This window comes from Dendrobates tinctorius, unplaced genomic scaffold (genome assembly GCF_039654945.1).
Source record: "Dendrobates tinctorius isolate UK_male_01 unplaced genomic scaffold, ASM3965494v1 ptg000027l, whole genome shotgun sequence".
Lineage (NCBI taxonomy): Eukaryota > Metazoa > Chordata > Amphibia > Anura > Dendrobatidae > Dendrobates > Dendrobates tinctorius.
The window spans coordinates 17286564-17311802 of NW_027361695.1; the positions used below are offsets into that span (position 1 = coordinate 17286564).

The following is a 25239-nucleotide window of genomic DNA, read 5'->3' on the forward strand; positions in this document are numbered from 1 at the left end:
GATGGCCATGCGTTTCATCCGATTTTCGCCGGATCCGGCAATGTGACGCGATCCGGCGTCTGGAAAAAACGGCTACTGTAACGTTTTTTGTCTCCGGCGAAAAAGCCGGACACGCCGGATCCGGCGTGTCCGGCATTTTCATACAATGAAAGCCTATGAGCGCCGCAATGCGCCTGATCCGGCGACAGCCGGATCCGGTGGCCGGATCCGGTTTTTTTGGTCTGAGCATGCTCAGTAGCTCTGCCCACAAGACATATATAAAAGCAAGACAGTGGGACCCTCAGCCACACCCAACATGCCACCCAAGCCAAGAACCAGGAGCAGGAGAAGGCAGCAGACATCTGCAGCAGCACCGTCAGCACCACCCCAAATGGAGCAGCATGCTGAACAACGGGAGGGGAGTCCAGCAGCAGATGAGAGACGGTAATTATCAAATCCCCCATTCCTCCAAACTAGGGCTATGGAATATCAAGATATTCATTGGCCCTTTGTTTCTCTTTATTCAACAGCCGCCCAATAGATGCAGCAGCAGCAGCAGCAGCAGCAATGGCAGCAGCAGGAACACCACCCACAGCCATGGAGTCTGGCCATCAGGAAGACAGCACATCTTCTTCTGGGAGCCCTCCCTCGCATCGTCAGCGTTTGACGGTAAGTTTTTATTTCCAAAATCCATCATCTCTGTAATATATGTCTATTCATTGCCTTTTATTTCAAAACAGGAATCACAAGATGAAGAGGAGCTCCCAGAAGAAGAAGGAAGGGGTGGACAGACACTTGGAGTGGGCTCACAATTGGTAAGTTTTTTGCATCAAACGCAGAAACACAACATCACACTACACACAACACATAGAAAACAATGTTCTGCAGACCACACACAGCAAACAAATGCCTACATCCAAAGACATAACATTTTTTGTTTTCTTCTCTAGTCTTCCCAATCTGGTGCTCGGCCAAGAGGTCCTCGCAGTGCCTCCCAGGGTCGTCGGCGACAGCAACGCGGCGGTCACCAGCGTGTAAGTATAAATATTTTTGCTTTGTTTTTTTGCACTTTTTATTTCATTTCTTTTGTGGAGGCTAATTATGTTATTTTTGTCTTTTTCTTTAACAGCCTTCACAGCGTGCTCCCGACTCTGACGGTGAGGATGGAGGAATCGATGTGGACCACCTCATCGATCTCGTCAGAGAAAGGGAGCCGCTCTGGAATATGGCTGACCGCCGCCACGCTGACCTGATCGTTACCCGACGACTCTGGGAGGAAATCTGTTCGCTCCTTGTGGACCGCTGGGAGGACCTCGAAGCTCGGGCCCAGATTAAAGAGCGTAAGTATATACAGTACCGGTTGCTTGATTTAAACCAGTGTTTCCCGAACTCCAGTCCTCGTGGTCCCCACGGATCATGTGTTCAGGATTTCTATTTACTTTGGAAATCCTGAAAACAAGACCCCTGGGGACCATGAGGACTGGAGTTTGGGAAACACTGATGTTGTATACTAACCACTTTGTCCTTTCTCGTTTCAGGGGAGAGAATTGTGAAGCGGTGGCGGTCTGTGAGGGATCGTTTCAAGAAGGAGTTCAATAAAGAGATGCGGGCCCCGAGTGGATCTGGAGGACGCAGGAGCAAGTACAAGTACGCACGAGCCCTGTCGTTCCTCCGGGATACAATGCTCACCAGAAGGTAAATATTACACACCACATGTGACAAAAAAATGTTTAGATGTAACTTTTTTTTTTCAGCCAGGGCCATACCATGTCACTATTTTAATTGGGTTTTTTTCTCTTTATTCCACAGCACGGTGATCAGCACTCGGGAGCCTGCACGATTGGACCCTTCTGAGGCGATCCCTGAGGAGACCGGCACCGAGGGACACTTCGACCACCCCGGTACATCTGCACCTTCCCACACATTCGACCCATCTGTCCCATCCACCAGCACAGGAGCATCGTGGCCGCCTACATTACATGAAGCTGCTGGTGAGGAGATCGCTTTCCCTTTACCCCGCCCTTCTGCCCCTGCCACCTCTAGTACACCTGCGGGTACTGGGCGGCAGCGGCAGAGGGGTCAGGAAAAGAGTTATGCGCCAGAGTTCTTGCATCTGAATGCATCTTTCCAGAACTGTCTAAAAGTCTTGTCAGAGCAAATCTCCACAGGCTTTCAGCAGATCAACTCCAGCATTCTGGAGGTGAAGACACTTCTGCAAACCATGCATTCAGAAGCAAGATCTTCGCCAAACCACACCTTTTTCAGGTCTGTTGTGGAGTGCATGGCAACACTATCTCCTACCCAGCAGATGCATGTAATGCATTCGTGCCACGGTGCTCTACAGCAAGTTACCTCCCAACCTCCACCTCCCACCACTGTAGCTCCTCCACCTGCACCCCCTCCAGCCACTTTCCATCCTCCCCCTCCTATTACATCTGCACCCCCTCCAGCCACTTTCCATCCTCCCCCTCCTATTACATACCAGCAACCTCCCCAGTACCAGCAACCTCCCCAGTACCAGCAACCTCCCCAGTACCAGACATCTCCCCACTTCCAGCAACCTGCCCCGTACCAAACTCCTTCCCCGTACCAAACTCCTTCCCCGTACCAAACTCCTTCCCCCGTACCAAACTCCTTCCCCGTACCAAACTCCTTCCCCATACAACTTTCCATCAGCATCATCTGCTCCTACAGTCCCTGCCCAACCCTCCACTCCACCGCCCACCACCTCTTCTGCCTCCCACATGTCCACCCATTCTGTAGCTTTTTCCACACCATCACCTCTAACTGTTCCTTCCCCACCACGATCCCAGTCCTCTCTCCACACTCCCATTGTCGAAGTGTCCCGCAGCCCCTCCAGCAGTATTTCCACCCCACACTACACAGATTTATGATGTGTTTTATAATAAAAATGCCCAGTTGGTTTCAAACCTTTATTAAAAAAGTTTTTTTAACTTTAAAAACAGTTTACAAAAAAAAAATATTTTAAATAAAAGTTAAATTATTGTTTACACTGGTTGTCTGTCATTTCTTTCTGCGGCAAAATATGTTTAAAAAAAAGGTTAAATACAGGGTATTTAAAAGGTAAAAAGGTATTCAAAACCAGGTATATAACTGTGGGTAAATTTTAGCTTTTTGCCACAGTTGTGTTCCTGGTTGTGTTTGAAGCGAAGTATTTCACCTAAAAAGTTGTGTTTATTGTTGGTGATTTCCTAACAATGTACACAACTTTTGTTAAAAGGTGAAATACTTTGCATAAAACACAACCAGGTACACACCTGTGGCCTAAAGCTAAAAATAGTAAGACCATGACAAGATAGCCAACTTTGGTTGGCAAAGGTATATACTGTTGGTACAGAAGGTACACAAGTTTGGTTAAGGGCACAAATCTTTCACACTCTGTCATCCTGCCAGTGTACTCTGCCTTGAGGTGACATAAAGTATAGTGCAAAATTGTCCCTCATTACTGAAACCGTCACAGAACTTCTAGTGGTAATGTCATGGTAATCTTGCAAGGTGGTTTCTTCAGAGGTGTCCTCAACGGAAATGGGTTCCTTGCAGATAACAAAATTGTGGAGTACCACGCACGCTTTGATCACCTCGTCCACAGTTTCTGTCTTGAGGTTGATCGCAGTCAATAGGACCCGCCATTTGGCTGTCAGAATACCAAAGGTACATTCAACCATTCTTCTTGCTCTTGTGAGGCGGTAATTAAAAATGTGTTTTGGTCTTGTCAATCCTCTGCTAGAGTACGGTTTCAAAAGGTGTTCTGACAGCTGGAAGGCTTCATCCCCTACACAGACAAATGGCATAGGTGGACCAGATGTTTGCGGCAGCGGTCTAGGTGGTGGGAACTGGAAGGTGTTTCCATACAGTTTACGCCCCATGGCAGACAGTTTGAAAACTTGAGAGTCATTGGAGCGGCCATAGGCCCCAATATCAACCGCAATAAATTTGTATTCCGCGTCAGCGATGGCCATGAGGACAATTGAAAAATATTTCTTGTAATTGAAATATTCCGATCCCGATCCGGCTGGCTTTACAATGCGGATATGTTTCCCGTCCACAGCGCCCAAGCAGTTGGGAAACTGACATATCTGTAGAAACTTTTCTGAAATTTCAATCCACCTCTCTGTTGTGGGCTCTGGTAAAAACTCTTCAGCTAAGGGGTCCCACAGTGCACGGCATGTGTACTTCACAATTCCAGATATGGTGGAAATCCCGAGTCTGTACTGGAAATGCAGTGACGAAAGGGATTCTCCAGTTGCAAGAAATCTGTGGGGAATTAAAAAACAATAAATTAGTTTTAAATCACAGCATTACATACCAAAACTCAGCTATAACACTTGGAGATACAAACTACCACCAACAAGATTGCAGTGAAAGTGTGCTCTGATGCGATCACATCCAATAAATGTGGCTTACCTTAAAGTCACCATCAGACGCTCTGCGGGTGAAACAGAGAAGCGGCAATAGGTGTCCGCTTTTCTTATGAGGTGTGCAATGCGCTCCACCAAGTAATCAAAATTCTCCATTTTCATCCGAACATATCCAAAAAATTTATCCGGGTTTCGTCGAAGGTCCATGCAGAGTGTAGAATAGACCCCACGCGTCATTCTCTTGGCTGTGATGGGGTGGATCCACAAACGTCGTCTACGATGCCTGATGCGCTGCTGTCTCGCTCTCTCCTTCTCCAGAACAATCACCCTCAAACGATTCGCCTCCGCTGTAAAATCCGCCAAATTCTTCAAAATATTTCCAATCACAACATCCATCTTCGCCAGTAACTTGCTCTTCTCTCCAACCTGCACTTTCTCCTCTACAACCTGTCAAAGAAGGGCTGTAGGAACATGCTATATATAGTTTTCCAGTAGCCAATCCCGTTCGGAAGGCCACAAGGGTCAATTTTAAAAACCGGATCCGGCGTAATCCGTCGAAAAACGGATAGAAAAACGGATGAACCGGATGAGACGGATCCGGTTTTGTCTGTCAAGAACAAGACGGATCCGGCAGAAAACCGGATCCGGCACATCAGGTTTTACAAAACATTTGCCGGATCCGGCGTTCCGGCACGACGCCGGATCGCGCCTGACGCCGAAAACCTGAAGTGTGAAAGTAGCCTTAGTGATAGAATCTCTTATCTTTTTACTAACACGACTTCTTTGCCCCTTGAATACCTGCAGAGGGGTACCTGGCAATGATCACATGCACAGTGCTGGGGGTAGTACTCTATGTATCAGTTTACGACTATGGGCACTTTTGCACTTACTGTAAATTTCCTTTTTTTCTACTTTACCCAGTCAACAAGGTCAACAAGTAGACACGAGAGTTCCTTACAACAATTGGCTCAGGAGAAAAGAGCCGGTACCTTGGGGCATACGACAGACACAAGGATCATTTCCCCCACACTTCCCAATCCATTTGACCTCAAAAATAAAGAAAATCTACAGAACATGAAAAAAAAAGAGCCAAGAACTCAAGGTAACTTTAGTGGTCCACCACCCATGGCCTCCTGCCTCCAGCCATAGTGCGATAGGTTGGAGATCACTGCGGTAGATATCTATTATGATACTGTAGCACAATATCTTATTCTCTTAGGGACAATGATCATCATTTTCCACACCGTCTCTTCCCCTACATGATACATTTACCGTGTGCAGATTGTCAGTGACGTTATGTGACATCTGTAGACTGCTGCCTGGTTCCACCGCCATAGGCTAATAGGGTATGATCAGTGTCAAATGAAATTTATAAGAAGCCCTAGGCAGCAAACAGCCTGAAAATCCTCTCTCCACATATGTTTTTACTGCCGATCACCCACCGGGATAATAGCATTTAAAATCTGCTTTAGACCCATCCCAATTTATTCATTTTTTATGTTTTTTTTCTGACATTTTATATGTTTGGTCTCTTTCCCATACCTTTAGCTGATCTAAGCTACTACCTGATCCCATCTTACTCATCTTCTAGAATATAAAACAGAATATAAGACTGTAGCTGATAAACGTCTGCAAAGAGTTAAAGGAATTACCAAATTTTTTTGGACTATAAAAAGCACTATTTAGCAAGAAAAAAATCTTATTAAAATAACTGTGCGTCTTATAGTCCGGAGGCAGCTTTCTATGATCAAAAAGATCACAATTTAAAAAAAAAAAAAAAATAGTAATATTGCAATTTTCAAACTCGCCACTTGGACTTTTTTAGTATCACTCTTCCTGTCTTTTCAGGAAGAGTTTTCAGAGGTCTCATTATCATCAGAGGCTTTATACACAGCTGTTTAGATGATGTCACAGGTGAACCTGCTACCCTTTCCTTCAGGAGTTTGTATGTTCTCCCCCGTGTTTGCGTGGGTTTCCTCCCACATTCCAAAGACATACTGATAGGGAATGTAGATTGTGAACCCCAATGGGGACAGCGATAATAATAACTGCAAAGCGCTGTGGAATTAATGGTGCTAGAAAAGTGAGAAAAATAAAAAATAAATTTTCGTTGCACACATGCATTAGATGCTTCAGTGGAAAGAGTCTGACCCTGTTCATTGTGGCTAATGTGCATGTCTTGTTTCCTGAAACAATGGGAAGTTACAGTGTAATAAAGCCCCAGTGGCCAGTGTGGTTATTGCAAGAGTTCATTTTTTTCTTAATACAAACTGTGATATCCTAAATAAATATATTTAAAAAAAATGGCTAAAATATTTTAAAAATAATAAAAAACTTTATTTAAACAATAGATTATTTTGTAATGATAGCTTATCTTTAAGTAGATGTCCACCAATGTGTTTTTTTACTGTAAATAAGTAAAAAATGTAAATATACAGTATATGTTTATAGAGGTTTCAACTTCATTTTGTTGATTAAAGGGAATGTGTCAGCAGGTTTTTGCTATGCAACCTAAAATCAGCATGAAGCAGGGGCAGAGAGCTAGATTCCAGGGATGTGTCACTTACTGGTGTTCCTGTTTCAATAAAATCAATGTTTTATCAGCAGGAGATTATCACTATAGACTAGGTGTCTTGTGCCTCCTGATCCAACCCCACCCCCACTACTGATTAGCAGCTTTCTGTCAATATACAGTGTACACAGAAAGCAGCCAATCAGTGGTGTGGGTGGGGTTATACAGAGCTCAGCATTTGAGCTTTGCTAGATCTACAGCAATGAAAACTGTGATTCTATCACAACTGTTGCACCCAATAAACTATGTGATACATTTCAGGAATCAGGGTCTCTGTCCCTACATCATATTGCTGCCAGATTACATAGCAAAAACCTGCTGACAGATTCCCTTTAAGTGTTCCAAGTGATCCAGGATTCCATGAGAGGGAGCAAAGGAGCCTTTTGTTTGAATACTTGTACCAATTAACTCAGTTGTCTGGCTGTGTAGGTCATAGAACACCAATAAAAATGATACCTGTTTTGTAGTAATCCGATGTTCCAGGGCTGAGAAATCAAGCTTTGAATCCACATGCAAATAAGCCTGGTAGCACTTTGGGGGCGTGTACATGCACTGAAGTGACACTAACACTCCTCCCATGCACTTCTAAGCTAATTTGCATGTGGCTTCAAAACTTGATTTTCTCAGTGCTGGCACGTCGGATTATTACAAGAGTGGTATCATTTTTATTGTTCTTCTATGACCTATGCGGCCATACAATTAGTTTTATTAGTAAAATGTTCCCTTTAAAGGGTTTATCAGGGTGTTATTTTTTTAATCCTTAGCCTTGCCCATCAATATTAGAGTTGTGGGGTGCGACTCTCCCCACCCTGATTGATAAGCCGACGTTTGTGGTTGAAAAGGAGCATTATGGGTACATTCATTTTTATTCAGTGGTTTGTCCTTGTACTTTTAGCGTTTGAACTTTGACTTTTGCACTTTATTTATTTGACCAAGTGCAATACACATATACAACTTCAGGAAAAAATAGGGTCACGGCTCCCGCCATGAGCATTGCATATGTAACCAATAGCTGCATTATTTATAGAGAAGCGTTCCCCAGGAGGCTTAGATAATGGTGTGCAGAAGAGAAGACGCAGTGAAAGTGAAAGTCTTTATATCATCATTTGTGCCCAAAGAAAGCGATCATCTAAGTTTGGTGCTTGAGGCGTTGAGTTAAAGTGAGCTCTCAATATCAACAGCCCCGTACTATAAAGGATACAATTCAGATCAGACCCTCGTAATGGAGCGAAGCCCCGAGGCACGTCTTGGGTGCAATGAACAAATACAGTTGGGTACGCCTCAGGCTTATCACTGCTTAGTACACAAGGTCCCATGTGGGAACCCGCCATGGCAAAAGTGTGATATGGCAAAACATCTCTAATAACAAAAGATCAAAAGTCCCGATTCATCATCTGCATTTTTGTTTTTAACTTACCGTACTATTCTTTTCTAACTCGTGGTTTTCGACGCCTTTTTTTTGCGCCAAGTTCATGAATTTCACACAAAGCCAAAAAAAATCGTCTTTATTTTTTGCCTTTGACCTTTTTTCGTGCAAAAAGTCACACAAATTTACAAAATGTCTCAAAAGTCTCGTGCTGACGACCATATTTTTAGCTCCAGTGCGATCCAACAAAAAGCGACAAAACAGATCGCACTGGCAGCAATGTTAGTCTACGGGGCCGTTCACAGGTCTGATTTTTTTTTTTTGTTTCGCAGACAAAGTCAGCATGCTCAATTTGCATCCAATATTCGGATTACACTCGGCCATGCAAGTCGATGAGTTTGCGGAAAAACATCGGACTGCACTTGGGTGACATCTGAGTGCGGTCCAATTTTCCTAGACTGACAGAAATGGAGAAGATGGAGCCTTTTTTTTCCCATCTTCTACTCATCCAAGAAAATCGGATCACACTTTGATCAGAGTGTGATGAGTATAATAGGACCGATTTACAAAAATAAGTTGGTTGCGACCCTATCAAAAAAGTGCATGAAAAAAAGCCTGACTTACATAAAAAAATCACTCTGGGGGAGTATTGGAGTACATGTCACGAGTGTGTCACGTCCTCCTGGGAGATTTGGAGGTAGCAGATCACTGCATATTGTGAGCCTGTGTGCTTGTGTTCCATATTAAATGGATTTGGTGCTGAACAGGTTAGCGACCCTTCCTATGCTGGTCTGAAATTTGCAGCTTCATTTTCAGCTGCTTCTGATCTGGTCATTTCCTCTCCCTATAAAACCAGGTCAGACCTTCTCTTTCCTGCCAGAGAAAGCTTTGCCTCCTAGCTCCTTGGAGACAATTTGCTGAATTGGTGAACGTTGTTGCTACTGGTAATTGTTGCGTGCTGTTTATGGATGTATACTTTCCTCATTATTCTTTTCCCATTTGGTTGGTACATTCCTATCCTTCCCTATAAACCTCTATACCTTTGGTGAATGTTTGTATGTTTGCTGCTTTCTGATATCTCTGTTTTGTCTTTGTATCTTGTTTACCTTACATATCTGTCCCAGGCCTCATGGGGTGGGGGAGGGGACAGATCAGTAAAGTCGGAGACTCAGGCCTCTCTACCTTCAAGAGTACCCTCAGAACAGGGATAGTTAGGGTCCCCAGTTCCAGGGACAGTTTGAGCCCCCCACCCTTCCTTACCGATGACTGTAACAGCGTGACAGTACAATTGCGTACAAAAATTATGGATTTTTTTTTAAAAAATCACAATTGATGAATAAGCTGAAAATATCAGGAAACACCACAAAAAGAACAGGTCGAACACAAAGAAAATAGACTTAAAAGATGGTGTAAATTACCAGAAGAGTAAGGAGCAAATAAAAAGAGCACAAAACTAGGCAAAAAAAGTGCAAAGGCAATGATGAATTGGTCTCTTAGTTATATGGGGTGCTCCGTCTATGCCAGTGCAGATATCCTGGCATGCCGTCAATCCGATTTTTTCCTTTATTTAAAGCTATAATAAATAGTAATATGGATCCTAATGGGAATACTATAGCCGCTATGCCACCTTTTTAAAGGGCAGCATATTACAAGGGCAGATCCGCTCACCTGTTAGCCAAAGCGGCATTGTAATAATATTGTACTGTTTGTCCGCTAGGAGCAATAAAATAATTCCGCAGATTCGTAGCTGGGAGTGATGTGTATTCACGAAGAGATCTCTTCTTTGTCACTTATCAGCACTGTCACTTATTTTTCTGCAAAAAATCGGATGAGAACAGTGATGGTGATTCTTCTCGGGTGCGACCGTGTTCGGATAAGGTGTTATCTGAGCATGCTCGGGTGCTAACCGAGAGTCTTCAGCGTGCTCGAAAAATATGTTCGAGTCCCTGTGGCTGCATGTCTCGCGGCTGTCCGACAGCTTTAACACATGCAGGGATTTCCCATTTGTTAGGCAAACCCTGCATGTGCTGGGCTGTCGATCAGCCGCGAGACATGCAGCCACAGAGAATCAAACATATTTTTCAAGCTTGCCGAAGACACTCGGTTAGCACCTTATCCGAGCACATTCACTCATCACTGGAGTGAGATGTACCAAAAATATGGAACGTTTGATAAAAATCACATTTTGTGAATCTGTCTAACACATCTGGATAAACAAAGGTATAAAGGAAAAATAAGAAAGAGGTAAAAAAAAAATGTAGAACGTGATGCAAAATGTATAAAGAATAAGGCGCAAATACTAAAGCCACTGAAAAAGAACAAATTACTCCAGAAAAGTGGAGAAAAAGCAATGGTGAATTGGGACCACTGCATTTTCAGATCTACAAAACTGTTGGTATGAAGACTTCATGTATAACAGTCTAGGCAGTAATCTGGTTGATCTGTTTTAGGAGCAGATTACCTTCCACATCCACCTATGGATCCTCTCACTAACGAGAAAGGTAGAAGACTGAGGAGTGTTGGGAGTGCAAAAAAGGAGCAGTCAAAATCTGTGCTTGGTAAGTAAGGCAAGTAATTACTCTCACAGGGCATAATATGTAATCAAGGGGATCTAGGGCTAATGTTCACCTTAGGCTTCCACTCCCTACTGGAGGTGAGTAGAAGTAGACTGCCAAGACTTCGGTGGCAGACAGATGACAGCTGGAAGCAAGAGAGGCTCACCTTAAGTTTCGACAAGGCAAGGGTCACCTATTCCTGACACTTGTTGTGGATTTTTGGTCCAGACGGATTGGAAAAGGTTTGTAGAAGGCCTGCATTCTGAAGGACTTTTTTGTGCCCTTTTTTCCCACTTGCTGGAAACACATTCATATTTTTATACACAGACACATTTTTTTGTAGCCGTATGCTGATGTGTAAGTACCTTAAATAAATGGCACATCCAGTGCCCAAATAAATAGTGATATCCAGTTCACAGATGAACAGCGTAGAAAGGAACTGATTTACTAAAGCTGCTTAACTTTTAGGCAAGGTGAACCTGGACTGGACGGTTTTAAAGTATCAAAGTGGCCTGTGTTGGACAATAAATTTGGCACATTTTTAGATTGTCTACTCTAAGGGTATGTGCACACACTGCAGATTCACCTGCGGGTTTTTTCCCGCGGAACCGCAGGTAAAACCGCAGGTAAAGTGACCTGCGGTTTTGCTGCGGTTTGGCCTGCGGTTTTGCCCTGCGGTTTGACACCTGGACAGTGGAATAGGTGGCAAACCGCAGCAGAATCCACAGAAACAATTGACATGATGCGGAAAAAAAACCGCAGCTTTTCCGCAGGTAAAAAAACGCAGCGTGAGCACTGCGGTTTTGAAAACCCATAGGCTAACATGGTAAAGTACCATGTCTGCGGAACTGCTGCAGTTCTGCAGGGCCAAAACCGCAGCAAAACCGCAGCGTGTGCACATACCCTAAGTTTACGTCATCCATGAGTTGGCTTACTTTGGTCAAATAAGTTACGCCAAATTATGGTTCAGTGTTTACACCTGAGTTTATGATCTTGCCCTTTCTACACCAACCATCTGATTAGCCATGTCTTCTTAATCACCTTGCCTAAAAGTAGTCTTGAATTTATCCAAAACACAAAAAAAATGTGGCACAAAATTCAGCTTTTTGGCACAAAAGCCACTTTTTTGGTGGTTGTAACTTTGCAAATCAGCACTGTAATGTCTAGTTGAATAGATCATATAGCTGAAATTAATGATGTCAAACAGTGTGTAAAGTGTAAGTGCCACCATGAGATAGCTGTAGGCCGAACCATCAAAGTGGCTCATCCAAATTTGTTCTCTACGAGTGAGCCACTGCCAAACTCCTCTGGCATCGACCTATCACCAGGAATAGAAGCAGACCCAGACAGAATAGGGCCTCGGTGAGAGAACAATATATGGGGTCTTTGTAGTCCAGTAGCTCATCATAATGCACAATTCCACCTGCTTTGGAGATAGTGGTGGCCCCCTGATCTCTTGAGCCCCTGTTTGGCTGCACAGATTGCGCCAATGGTATGTCTTCCCTTGACAAAGAACAAGAGAAGGATCAGCTGTTGGAATTCTCTCATGCCGATCCCTCTCTTTCATGATATCATCTGTTCAGGGGACAGATGGAAAGCCCACATTGGCATTTGACTCTCAGAAGATCCCGCTGATATCGACAGGTTTGGTGGACCTTAGTCTAATGAGTACTGGGGCCTTTAACAGCGTGCAGATAAATTGTGTGTATGGCATCCAGCTAACCTTTTTATTTACTTTCAAATAATCGGTGTCACTACAAAACTTGGCCCTAGATGTGTTGCCGGCCTCTGAATGTAGAAGAGATCACCAAAGTTGTCCAATGCTACGTTAACTCTGTAAACGAGTGATGTAATAGAGGTAATGCAAGCCTAGAATTGGTTTGGGGTCATGAATGGTGGGCCCAGCTGCCATGAAGATACCTCCATTTATGCTCCAGAACAGAAAAGTTTTAGAAAATTTGTAATCCAATTTAACTTTGACAGAACACAAACGATAGAAGGGTTTCCCAGACTTGTCTATCACGTGCGCTCTTCACAGACTTCGTGCATTCTTTCTGGCACAGACATTTCTGCTTCTCAGCACTTCTGACACAGTGAGATTTTGACTTCCCTCTCCGTATCTTAATTGTGTTTCTGTGAGTGATCATACATTCACGCAGCGCCTCGAATATCTGCATCCTGATGAACGAGCTCTCCGTGCTGGAATATTTTTTTGTTATTGATGTTGTTCTCTGATATATTGAAGAATTGCAGAACGAAAAATGAGCTTTGCATGTAAAGATTATTGTGCTACATCTCCAAGAGAAAAGTCAACTGCAAACACATAACAGTAATATATTTTTTCCTGAAACAGATGCTGACAGATGTCACAAGTCGGGTACCAAGGGCAAAGAAGTAATCACTAATCGGTGGGTGTCCCGCCACTGGGGCCTGCACCGAATGGCAGAATGGGGATTTTTTTTGTCCCCCGACAAAGAATTTACCGTACACTGTGTGCAGAATTATTAGGCAAATGAGTATTTTGATCACATCATCCTTATTATACATGTTGTCCTACCACAAGCTGTATAGGCTTGAAAGCCAACTGCCAATTATGTAAATCAGGTGATTTGCATCTCTGTAATGAGGAGGGGTGTGGTCTAATGACATTATCACCCTAGATAAGGTGTGCTTAATTATTAGGCAACTTCCTTTCCTTTCGCAAAATGGGTCAGAAGAGAGATTTGACGGACTCTGAAAAGTCAAAAATTTTGAGATGTCTTGCAGAGGGATGCAGCAGTCTTGAAATTGCCAAACTTTTGAAGCATGATCACCGAACATTCAAGCGTTTCATGGCAAATATCCAACAGGGTCGCAAGAAGGGTGTTGATAAGAAAAAGGCGCAAAATAACTGCCCATGAATTGAGGAAAATCAAGTGTCAAGCTGCCAAGATGCCATTTGCCACCAGTTTTGCCATATTTCAGAGCTGCAACATTACTGGAGTATCAAAAAGCTCAAGGTGTGCCATACTCATGGACATGACCAAGCTAAGGAAGGCTGAAAAATGACCACCTTTCAACAAGAAACATAAGATAAAACGTCAAGACTGGGCCAAGAAATATCTTAAGACTGATTTTTCTAAGGTTTTATGGACTGATGAAATGAGAGCAACTTGATTGGCCAGATGGATGGGCCCGAGGCTGGATCAGTAAAGGGCAGAGAGCTCCACTCCGACTCAGACGCCAGCAAGGTGGAGGTGGGGTACTGGTATGGGCTGGTATCATCAAAGATGAACTTGTGGGACCTTTTCGGGTTGAGGATGGAGTGAAGCTCAACTCCCAGACCTACTGCCAGTTTCTGGAAGACACCTTCTTCAAGCAGTGGTACAGGAAGATGTCGGTATCTTTCAAGAAAAACATGATTTTCATGCAGGACAATGCTCCATCACATGCATCCAAATACTCCACAGCATGGCTGCCCAGTAAAGGTCTAAAAGAAGAAAAAATAATGACATGGCCCCCTTGTTCACCTGATCTAAACCCCATAGAGAACCTGTGGCCCCTCATAAAATGTGAGATCTACAGGGAGGGAAAACAGTACACCTCTCGGAACGTTGTCTGGGAGGCTGTGGTGGCTGCGGCACGCAATGTTGATCGTAAACAGATCAAGCAACTGACAGAATCTATGGATGGAAGGCTTTTGAGTGTCATCGTAAAGAAAGGTGGCTATATTGGTCACTGATTTTTTGTTTTTGAATGTCAGAAAAGTTTATTTAGAAATTTTGTGTTGCTCTATTGGTTTACCTGGTGAAAATAAACACGTGAGATGGGTATATATTTGGTTTTTATTAAGTTACCTAATAATTCTGCACTGTAATATTTACCTGAAAAAAACACATATCCTCCTAAGATAGCCAAATCAAAAAAAAAACACTCCAACTTCCAAAAATATTAAGCCTTGATATTTATGAGTCTTTTGGGTTGATTGAGAACATAGTTGTTGTTCAATAATAAAAAGAATCCTCTCAAATACAACTTGCCTCATAATTCTGCACGCAGTGTATATCCGCATTGGATATGGCAGGTCATTATGATTATGATTTACTATCATTCAGGCATTAATGTACGGAAGCAACCATCACTCAGCATTTTATATTGCTCTAATTTATGTGTGTAATGTACCAGCCCTGCCCACCCATTTTTTTGGTGGAGATATGTAATGTTATTATATGGGCTCAGCAATGATGTGATCTAGCTGCATTCGCACTCACCCCTTAAATAATTTTGATATGGAATGTCTCTCAGGTGACGTGTATAGTATTGGCACTGAGTATACCATTTTTTGCATATGTACCTTGCGGTGTTTAATTGGATATTCATCTTCTTTTATCTTGTACATGTTTGTGTCTTGTGTCTTTTGCATTGACTTTAATAAAATGGTAGGATTTTATGGCTACATGCTTCTGTAATCTATATTGAAAGAGAAGATGCTCCTATCACTCCGTGCCCTTGATAGATGTGCACTTTTCCAACATAACTGTTATACTACTAGGTGGCGCATGTGGTTTGTGGATTCACTGTGCCACAGATTGGACTCACCCTGGAGGGGCATGACTAAGCAGCTTCCTTGGTGTTTGCTGGAGCCTCTAGTGGTGAGGTCAGCCTTGTGCGGCAGGTAGCTGCCAGGTGCCACTCCAGGGCAATGTGCGACAGTAGCTGCTGACCCCAAAGGGGTAGAGATGTTACTTCAGATTCTCAGACAGAGCAGGACGGCCACTTGGGACAAGTTCAGACAGGACAGCTTCTTGGGGCAATTTCTGACAGGTTGGCAACTTGGGAAAAGTTCACACTGTGTGGACAGGATGGCCACTGAGACAGGTTCTCCCTGTGCAGACAGGGCAGCCACAGGGACAGGTTCACACAGTGCAGACAGGACTGCCACAAGGATAAGTTCACGGTTCTGGCCTCGGTATTCAGCATTCAGGGTGGCAGACAAGCTATAAGGCCACGGGGTACAGGTACCACAGACGAGGTTTAGGGATTCGGACACCGCCGAAGCAGTCGCAGGAAACAAGGACTAACTATGTCGGACAAATGGGAACACAGGATAAGGCAACACTAACAGGCTAGGGAAGGGGGAACTAGCAACATACAGTTGCACACCAAACCACCTAACAGAACTTTAGGGGCTGCTCAAGCACCTCCCAGAAAGGGAGGTGCCTTTTATACACGGTCTTCCAGCTATTGGCTGGGAGACACCTTGCAGATGAATACACATTAAACTAAATGCCTCCCAGTATTTGCCATGTGCACTCTGCCCCTTTAAGAATAGAGGAGCGCACACACCCGCACCCTAAGCAAGCCGCCGTGACACATTGCGGCGTGCAGAGCGGCAGCAGGGGCACTCTGGGGATCGCGCCACAGATTGGGATGGTGAGTAAGCCAGCGTCCCTTCATGGAGGAAGAATGGGACATCATGAAGGGGTGCTGGGCATAGCGTTGCAATCACCATGATCCAAAACACACATCCATTACATTTCTGAAGAAAAACAGGGTGAAAGTGATTCAATGGTCAAGTGTCTCCTGATCTGATCCCAATCAAATACTTATGGGAAAGTCTGGAACATCCCTCTCAACCCAGAATTCTAGCGTTACAGGGCGCAGCGCACGGCCGCCGCTAAGCTCCGCCCCTGGCCGCGCCCCCTCCGGTCAGCTCCTCCTCTGATCGCATGACGCTGTATGCGATCAGCGTACCCTATATTTAGCGTTGGGTACACTGTTTATGCGCTGGCACACTTTTGCCGGCGCATCCGCCCTTTTGGCGCTGCGCTGACGTGCGCCAAACGCACTGTGTTGCATTTTTGTGCCCTCGGCGCAGCGTCAAAAGGGCGGGTGCACCCGCAAAAGTGTGCCAGCACATGACCAGCATACCCAACGCTAAATATAAGGTACGCTGATCGCATGCATCGTCATGCGATCAGAGGAGGAGCTGACCGGAGGGGGCGCGGAGCTTAGCGGCGGCCGTGCACTGCGCCCGGTAACGCTAGAGTTAAACTAGCCTAAAAGAGACCATTCTTAAATAATGGAAAAGTAGATATATTATAATATGTCACCAACTTGTTCATTCCATACCTAGAAGACTTGGTGCTGTTGTTAAAAATCATGGGGGCCATACAAAGAACTAGATGTATAAGTTTTTGATATTGGGTATATTCATTTTTCCATCAACTAATTTGAGAAAAACTGAAGATTTTGTAATGAAAGTTCTATTATTAACCTTACTGTCATATTATGGGTTTAAGGGTTAGGATCAAACACCCTAATATATATACATTAAACACAGAGATGTTATTTTGAAACAGCGGCAGCATGGAAAGCATTATGGAAAGACAGCGTTAGTCAGCAGGGTGGCTGTGAAACCAGCTTTCAAGCTTTCAATCATGATACAACACTCACTAGAAGTTTCAGCCACATCTCTGTGTCTCTGTCTCTGTCTTCTTCACAGCTAACTCCTCCCTTTCACCTCCATAGATTTTTATGAGCTGCAGTACACTCCTCCCTCTCACCTCCATAGACTTTTATTAGCTGCAGTATGTGATATTTTTCTTGTCTTTTAAAAAAAAATTTTTATCTTTCCTTCTATTATTAATTTCTGAATAAAAAAAATTAAGGATGGTCACTCTTTAAATAGTTACAAAATGTAATGTCTGTAGATTTGCTTTGAGGATGCAAAAGGTCGACGCATTTCTAAATTATATTATTAAACATAAAGCTAAAAAAGTGGATTAAAAACAAAAAAAAAAAGGAAATTAAATAAAAAAAACAACAACAAGCCATAGTTGAAAAATGGCAGCAGCGTCTGGAAACTGAATTGGTCACCTTAGTTATGAAACAGTGCTGGCGTTCCGAGTGAATAAAAATGAAAATATCGCCTCTGCTTTATGGCTTATCAGTGGGAACAGCAGGGACAGATCTCAGAACTAATAAAAATCCACTTGCAATTTAAAACATGCAGATAAGGAGAAATGTATTTTATATGATATATTTTCTCTCAGACAGCTCTTCAGTGGGACACTGCGGAAATGAAGATAAGCGCTCTGTTCAGATCCATGTGCCGTCCTGCGAGAGAGAAAACAGACCAAAGGCATCAAACGGCGCAGGCGCCCTCGTCCCAGGTTAGACGGCGCCTCCCGTAGAAAGTCTTTTGTATCTGTTTGATAGGGAAATGGATCGTGAAAGTAAACGATATGCAGAAAGAGAATATATAAGCTGCGTAATGCGCCGTCCATGTTAATATATAACTTTACATGTTCCGATTCTTACACGCCGCAAATATCTGTCGAACCCTTGGCGCGTGTTCACACAAGGGTGTTTATTTCAGCTGTGTTTGAAGCAGGTCCACTCCAAGATACGCCGGAAAAAATATTCAGAAAAAATGAAAAAAAAAATAACCTTTGTATTAATTTCTATGTAAAAAAAAAAAAACATATGTTCAGGATTTTTAAGCGTCTTTTCATCGCTTAAGGTTTCCAAAAAATGGCTAGTGAGCGGACCGTTCTCCACCTGGAAGACGCTCAGTACTTTATAATGGGAGTCAATGTGAAGGATAAAGAGACGCCCAAGCATTTTTTTTTTTTACATTTTCTCGTTGTTTTTACATAAAAAATCACCCCACCCCCTAAAAAAAAAAATCCGTCTTCTTCATTGTTTAATGGAATAAAGCATTGAGAAAGTGCACAGGAAGCGACCAGAAATGCTGAATAAGTTTACAAAACTCCAGAAAAAAAGGAGCGAATCCTGAAGCTCTTTCCGCTTTGAAAACCAATATTTTTGGGGTTTGTTCATATCAAATTTTCTGACATAGATTTTTAATCAAGTCCATTCCAAAATCCACTTCAAATACTCTACGAACACCACTCTGATGTAGAGCTGATCTCCTACAGCATCCTCTTCAAAAACTGTGTGAACACCCTCTAAAGGTTAAGGTTGGATTGTTATTGTTCCCACGAAGGTCAAACTGGAGAACTGCTCAAAGGGAATCAGTCACCTAATTTTAGAGCAGCATAATGTAGAGGCAGAGACCCTGATTCCAGCGATGTGTCACTTACTGGGCTGCTTGCTGTAGTTTTGATAAAATCACTGTTTTATCAGCAGGAGATTATCACTAGAGGACTAGTAGACCTGCTGCCAGGTAGTCCAACCACAACCCAACCACTGATTGCACTGACAGCTTTCTGCCTATGCACTGTGTACACAGAAAGCTGCTAATCAGTGGTGTGGACAGGGTTATACAGGGCACAGCTTTCAGAGAACTGCTAGATCTGAAGCAGATAAAACTGTGATGTTTATCAAAACTGCATCAAGCAGCCCAATAAGTGATAAATCGCTGGAATCAGGGTCTTTGTCTCTACATCATGCTGCTCTCTGGGCTAGTAAAATCACGTTGGTAAATTCCTTTTAACTCCTTAAGGATATAGCGATTTTGAATATTGAGGACAGCAATTTTTTTTCTTTTTTTGTATCTCTGTGCTCCATGACTCATAGCGGTTTAGTAATTTAATTGATGTAGACATATGAGGGCATGTTTTTGTGGGACAAGTTGCATTAAGGTGGGGAGTAAGGCTAGGTTCACATCGCATTAGTACCATCCATTTAATGAATGCGTTAAACGGATGCGCTAACGCCGATGTTCCTTTTGGTCTTCTTTTACCAATAGCGCTAACGCATGGTAGCATTGCGTTGCCATGCGTTAGCAATAGAGGTCTATGCACAGCGAACGCGACTGTTCGCTGTGCGTTAGACATAATGCACCCGAAAACGCGGTAGACTGCGTTCGAGGGTGCATCACAAAGTAACACATCATCGCTAATGCATGCCAATTTGGAAATGCGTCAGGATGCGTTACGATAATGGCTGGCAATGGGTGCGTTAAACGGACGGCACCAACGCGATGTGAACCCATCCTTACACAGTCACTTTGACTACGACACAGGTCACATGGCAAAAGATTGCTATGTGCAGCTGCTACGTCACTGGCAACAAGAGGGAATGGGGTACTGTAGGGTGTCAAGATACTTTTTTTGTGGGGTGTGGGAGCAGTGATTCTGCAATTTTTTTCAGTGTACTGTGTTTTATTTCTTTTCACAGTGTTCAGTGATATGTTACCTTTAATCGACAGATCAGTATGATTATGGTAATTACCAACATTTTATATTGTATGTTTTTTTATTTTTTCTGTCCAAAATTTTAAATAACGATAATCAATAATTTTGCGTCACCTTATTCTGCGAGCCATAACTTTTAACATCAACAGACCGTATGAGCGCTTGTGTTTTGCAGGATGAGTTGATGTATTCACTGATATAATTTTGGGGTTTATGTGATTTTCTCATCCATTTTTATTCCAGGGTTTGGGAAGTGGATGAGTGAAAAACGGCTATTCTGCAATTATTTTTTTTGTTTGTTTGCTTTTTTCGACCATATTCACGATATAGGTTAACTAATGTGACATTTGTATTCCTGGGTTCACGTTCAATGTGGATGCTAATTTTGTGCATTTTTTTATTTCATTTATTGACAAAGAAATGGACAAAAGGTATTTCTTAAAGTATGTTTTTATTTGTAACTTTATACTTTTTTAACATTTTTTTTACATTTTTTTAATTTTAATTTCATTAGGGACATGAAATTGAATGATCTTAAACGTTCATACAATACACTTAAATTCGTCTAGGCATATAGGAATAATGTCCACAGACATCCTATTAGACCCAGCCCCTGATTGGATCTAATAGGAGAACAAAAATAACAACTATGAGGGTTAATGTTAGGCGCCCAGGCTGCCATGACAATTGATCTACATCCTAACAAATTGCTAGGGGAAGGGTTGTATGACAGAAGGAGTACTCTCCCTCTGTCTAGTGAACTTTGGGGTTACACTGCAGGGATCGGTATTCTCACTAACCAATTATGGGTGATGCCGTGCAGGGACCAGTGTTCTCAATGACAAACTACTGGTGATACCGTGCAGGGACCGGTGTTTTCAATGACCAACTACGGATGGTACAGTGCAGGAACCAGTGTTTTCACTGACCAACTGCAGATGTTGCATTGCAGGGATGTCACACTGTGACGATCTTCAGTAAAGAAGAGGGGCCTCAAAGTATCCCTGTCCCGGGGGTACTCTTAAAGGTAGAGAGGCCTGAATCTCCAACCTTACTATGCTCCTGTTAAAACCCTAATCTGTCCCCTCCCTCACCCCATGATGCATGGGATAGAAATGAAAGGTAATCTAAACACAAATACAAAACCGGCATAACAGAAAACCTTTATCATACAAAAGCACTAATCAACAATAGAGAGGAGGATAGGGACATGGAGGAATAAACTAAATGGGAAAAGGGACAATGGAATAAATACACACGTACAACAGCAAACTACAGAACACTACAACTCCAACTCCAAACTTCAACTACTTAGCTTTGGCACACAGCACAGGAAGACAAATCTTTCACTGGCAGGTACTAACCGCCCATAACATGTACAGTTGTGCTCAAAAGTTTACATACCCCCGGCAGAATTTTTGCTTTCTCTGCCTTTTTTCACAAAATATGAATTATGACACCAAACCTTTTTCTCCACTTATGGTTAGTGGTTGGGTGAAGCCATTTATTGTCAAACTACTGTGTTTTCTCTTTTTTAAATCATGACAACCTAAAACATCTAAATGACCCTGAACAAAAGTTCACATACCCTGGTGATTTGGCCTAATAACATGCACAGAAGTTGACACAAATGGGTCTGAATGGCTACTAAAGGTAAAATCCTCACCTGTGACTTGTTTGCTTGTAATCAATGTGTGTGCATAAAAGCTGAGTGAGCTGCTAGGATCAAGACAGACTCTTGCATCTTTCATCCAGCCACTGACATTTCTGAATTTTGAGTCGTGGGGAAAGCAAAAGAATTGTCAACGGATCTACGGGAAAAGGTAGTTGAGCAGTATAAAACATGAAAGGGATACAAAAAGATATCCAAGGAATTGATAATGCCAGTCAACAGGGCTCAAACTGTGATTAACAAATGGAAAATCAGGGGCTCTGTAAAAACAAAACCACGGTCAGGTAGACCAACAAAAATTTCATCCACAGCTGCCAGGAAAATTGTTTGGGATGCAAAGAAAAACCCACAAATAATATCAGCTGAAATACTGGACCCACTGAAAACTAGAGGTGTGGCTGTTTCAAGATGCACAATATGAAGGCACTTCGAGACTTCAGGTTGAGTTGCCAGGAGAAAGCCATTACTGCGCAAATCCTTCAAAGTATCTCGCCTACAACACACAAAACATCACAGAGACAAGCCTCAAAACTTACGGAACAAGGTAATTTGGAGTGATGAGACCAAAATTAAACTTTTTGGCCACAACCATAAACGTTACATTTTGAGAGAGGTCAACAATGCCTATGATGAAAGGAATACCATTCCTACTGTAAAGCACGGAGGTGGATCTCTGATGTTTGGGGGATGTATGAGCTACAAACGCACAGGAAACTTGGTCAAAGTTGAAGGAAAGATGAATGCAGCCTGCTATCAGCAAATACAGGAGGCAAATTTGCAATCATCAGCCTGGAAGCTGAGTATTGGACTTACTTGGATGTTCCAACATGTCAACAATCCAAAACACAAGGCCAAGTCAACCTGTCATTGGCTACAGCAGAGCAAAGTGAAGGTTCTGGAGTGGCCATCTCAGTCTCCTGACCTCAATATCATTGAGCCACACTGGGAAGATCTCAGGCGTGCAGTTCATGCTAGACAGCTCAGGAATATACAGGAACTGGAGGCTTCCTTTTGGAAGTGCATTGAGCAGCAGGGTGGTGTGCTGGTAAAAGGGAAAAAAATAAATGTTTTAAATCTTCTGCCTGAGCGAGTGTGAACGAGCTGAGTGTGACCTGAGCGTAAGTGCGAACTGTGGTAAGTGTGTGACTTGTGATTCAGTGACTTTGGATTCAGGGAGTTTCCAAGGGAGGTATTACTGAATTGCTGTTATATTTTACTAATACTTTTTATTTATTTTTGCTTATCTTTTTGTCTGGTGCAATCCTCATTAGGATGTGCTCCACTATTGCCAATGCCATCCAGTGCACGTCTTGCTGCATGTATGAAATCCTTGAACAACCGGTCGAGGGTGCATACTGCTGTGCGAGATGTGAGCACGTTGTGCGTTTGGAAGCCCAGATACTGGATCTAAATGTGCAGCTGGCAACACTGAGATCCATAGACAATATGGAAAGGAGTCTTCTGCTCACTGAGCAGACGCTCAATGGGATAGATGAGGGGGGATGCTAGGTTGGAGCTGCAGGACAATGAAGCAGCTAGCTGGGTGACAGTTAGAAGGCGGGATAGAGGGAAAAGCACCAGGGAGGCTAGTCCTGATCTGGCACACCCCAATAAGTTTGCTAAGTTGGCAGATGAGGGGAGTGTTAGTGCAGGAGTAGCACTGCTGCAGCAAGGCATTTCCTCTGAAAGTCAGAGGAGTGTCTGCTCCAGTAAGGAGGGAAATAGGAGAGCAGGGCAGGCCAGACAGGTTCTGGTAGTGGGAGACTCAATTATTAGGGGAACAGATAGGGCAATCTGTCACAAAGACAGTGATCGTCGAACAGTGTGCTGCCTACCTGGCACTCGAGTCCGACACATCGTTGGTCGGATTGACAGACTACTGGGAGGGGCTGGTGAGGATCCAGCGGTCATGGTGCACATTGGTACAAATGACAAAGTTAGAGGTAGGTGGAAGGTCCTTAAAGATGATTTCAGGGAATTAGGTTGTAAGCTTAAAGCAAGGACCTCCAAGGTGGTATTTTCAGAAATACTTCCTGTACCACGTGCCATGCCAGAGAGGCAACGGGAGATTAGGGAGGTTAATAAGTGGCTCAGGAATTGGTGTAGGAAGGAGGGGTTTGGGTTCCTGCAGAACTGGGCCGACTTCTCAGTTGGTTATAGGTTCTACGCTAGGGACGGGCTGCACCTCAATGGGGAGGGTGCAGCTGTGCTGGGGGAGAAAATGGCTAGAAGGTTGGAGGAGTGTTTAAACTAGGGACGGGGAGGAGGGTATTCCTTTTATAGGAGGGGAAGATAGTGCAGATAGAGACCTGGGCACAAATAATGAAATTGGGGGTGGGGGTGGCATGGGGGGTGGGGTTAGAACAGTTAATAATTTAAGAAAGAATAGAGGTACAGAGAGATACATAAAGTGCATGTATACTAATGCCAGAAGCCTCGCCAACAAGATGGAGGAATTGGAGTTAATATTGTTGGAACATAATTATGACATGGTGGGGATATCTGAGATATGGTTGGACGAGAGCCATGACTGGGCGGTTAATTTACAGGACTATAGTCTGTTCAGAAATGACCGAACAAATAAGTGAGGGGAGGTGTGTGTTTATATGTAAAATCATCCTTAAAACCCATCCTGCGTGATAATACATATGAATCTGATCAAAATGTAGAGTCCCTGTGGGTAGAGATAAGGGGAGGGGGGGGAAATAATAAATTACTGATAGGTATTTGCTATAAGTCTCCAAAAATAATGGAAGCAACAGAGAATATCCTAATAAAGCAAATAGATGAAGCGGCAACTCAAGGAGAAGTCATTATTATGGGGGACTTCAACTACCCTGAAATACATTGGGGAACCGAAACCTGCAGTTCCAGCAAAGGTAATAGGTTTTTGACAACTATGAGAGACAATTACCTTTCACAACTGGTTCAGGACCCAACAAGAAGGGGGAGCACTGCTAGACCTACTGTATTTTTCCGACCATAAGACGCACTTTTTTCCTCAAAAATTTTGGGGGAAAGTGGGGGGTGCGTCTTATGGTCGCAATATACTAACCTGCGGTGCGGTGGTGGCAGCGGGCGGGGCTCTGCGGTGCGGTGGTGGCAGCGGGCGGGGCAGGGGTGGCGGCAGGCTGTGCTCCGGTGCAGGGGCGGCGACTCCGCCGGCATTTCCTCGCAGCCCGGAGGCCCCTGCACATTCCTTGCTGGCCGCCGCCATGTTGCGGTGGCCTCCGGGAACATGGACGCCGGAAAGATGGCCGCCGATCTGGGGACGGCGCATTCGCGGGTTCAGATCTTGTTCCGAGATCTCGGGGGACGAGATTCAAATCTCGGCAACGAGATCTCGTCCCCCGAGATCTCGGGAAGAGATCTGAACCCGCGCATGCGCCGTCCCCGGACGGCGGCCATCTTTCCGGCGTCCATGTTCCCGGAGGCCACCGCAACATGGCAGCGGCCAGCAAGGGATGTGCGGGGGCCTCCGGGCTGCGAGGAAATGCCGGCGGAGCCGCCGCCCCTGCACCGGAGCACAGCCCGCCGCCACCCTCACCCCGCAGAGCCCACCTGCCCCAGCTC

General features: G+C 43.8%; 1 protein-coding gene across 2 annotated transcripts in view; it reads left to right on the plus strand.

Moving 5' to 3' along the window:
• The window catches only part of CFAP20DC (CFAP20 domain containing), a 459179-nt gene that overhangs the window by 256758 nt on the left and 177182 nt on the right, over nt 1-25239 (plus strand). Inside the window, exons 10-12 of one of the 2 annotated variants that reach the window (XM_073569809.1) lie at nt 5280-5460; nt 10747-10854; nt 17886-18005. In XM_073569809.1, coding sequence (XP_073425910.1) covers nt 5280-5460; nt 10747-10854; nt 17886-18005 — 409 coding nt within the window. The remainder of the gene's footprint in view (nt 1-5279; nt 5461-10746; nt 10855-17885; nt 18006-25239) is intronic. The other variant, XM_073569810.1, reaches the window with a different exon arrangement.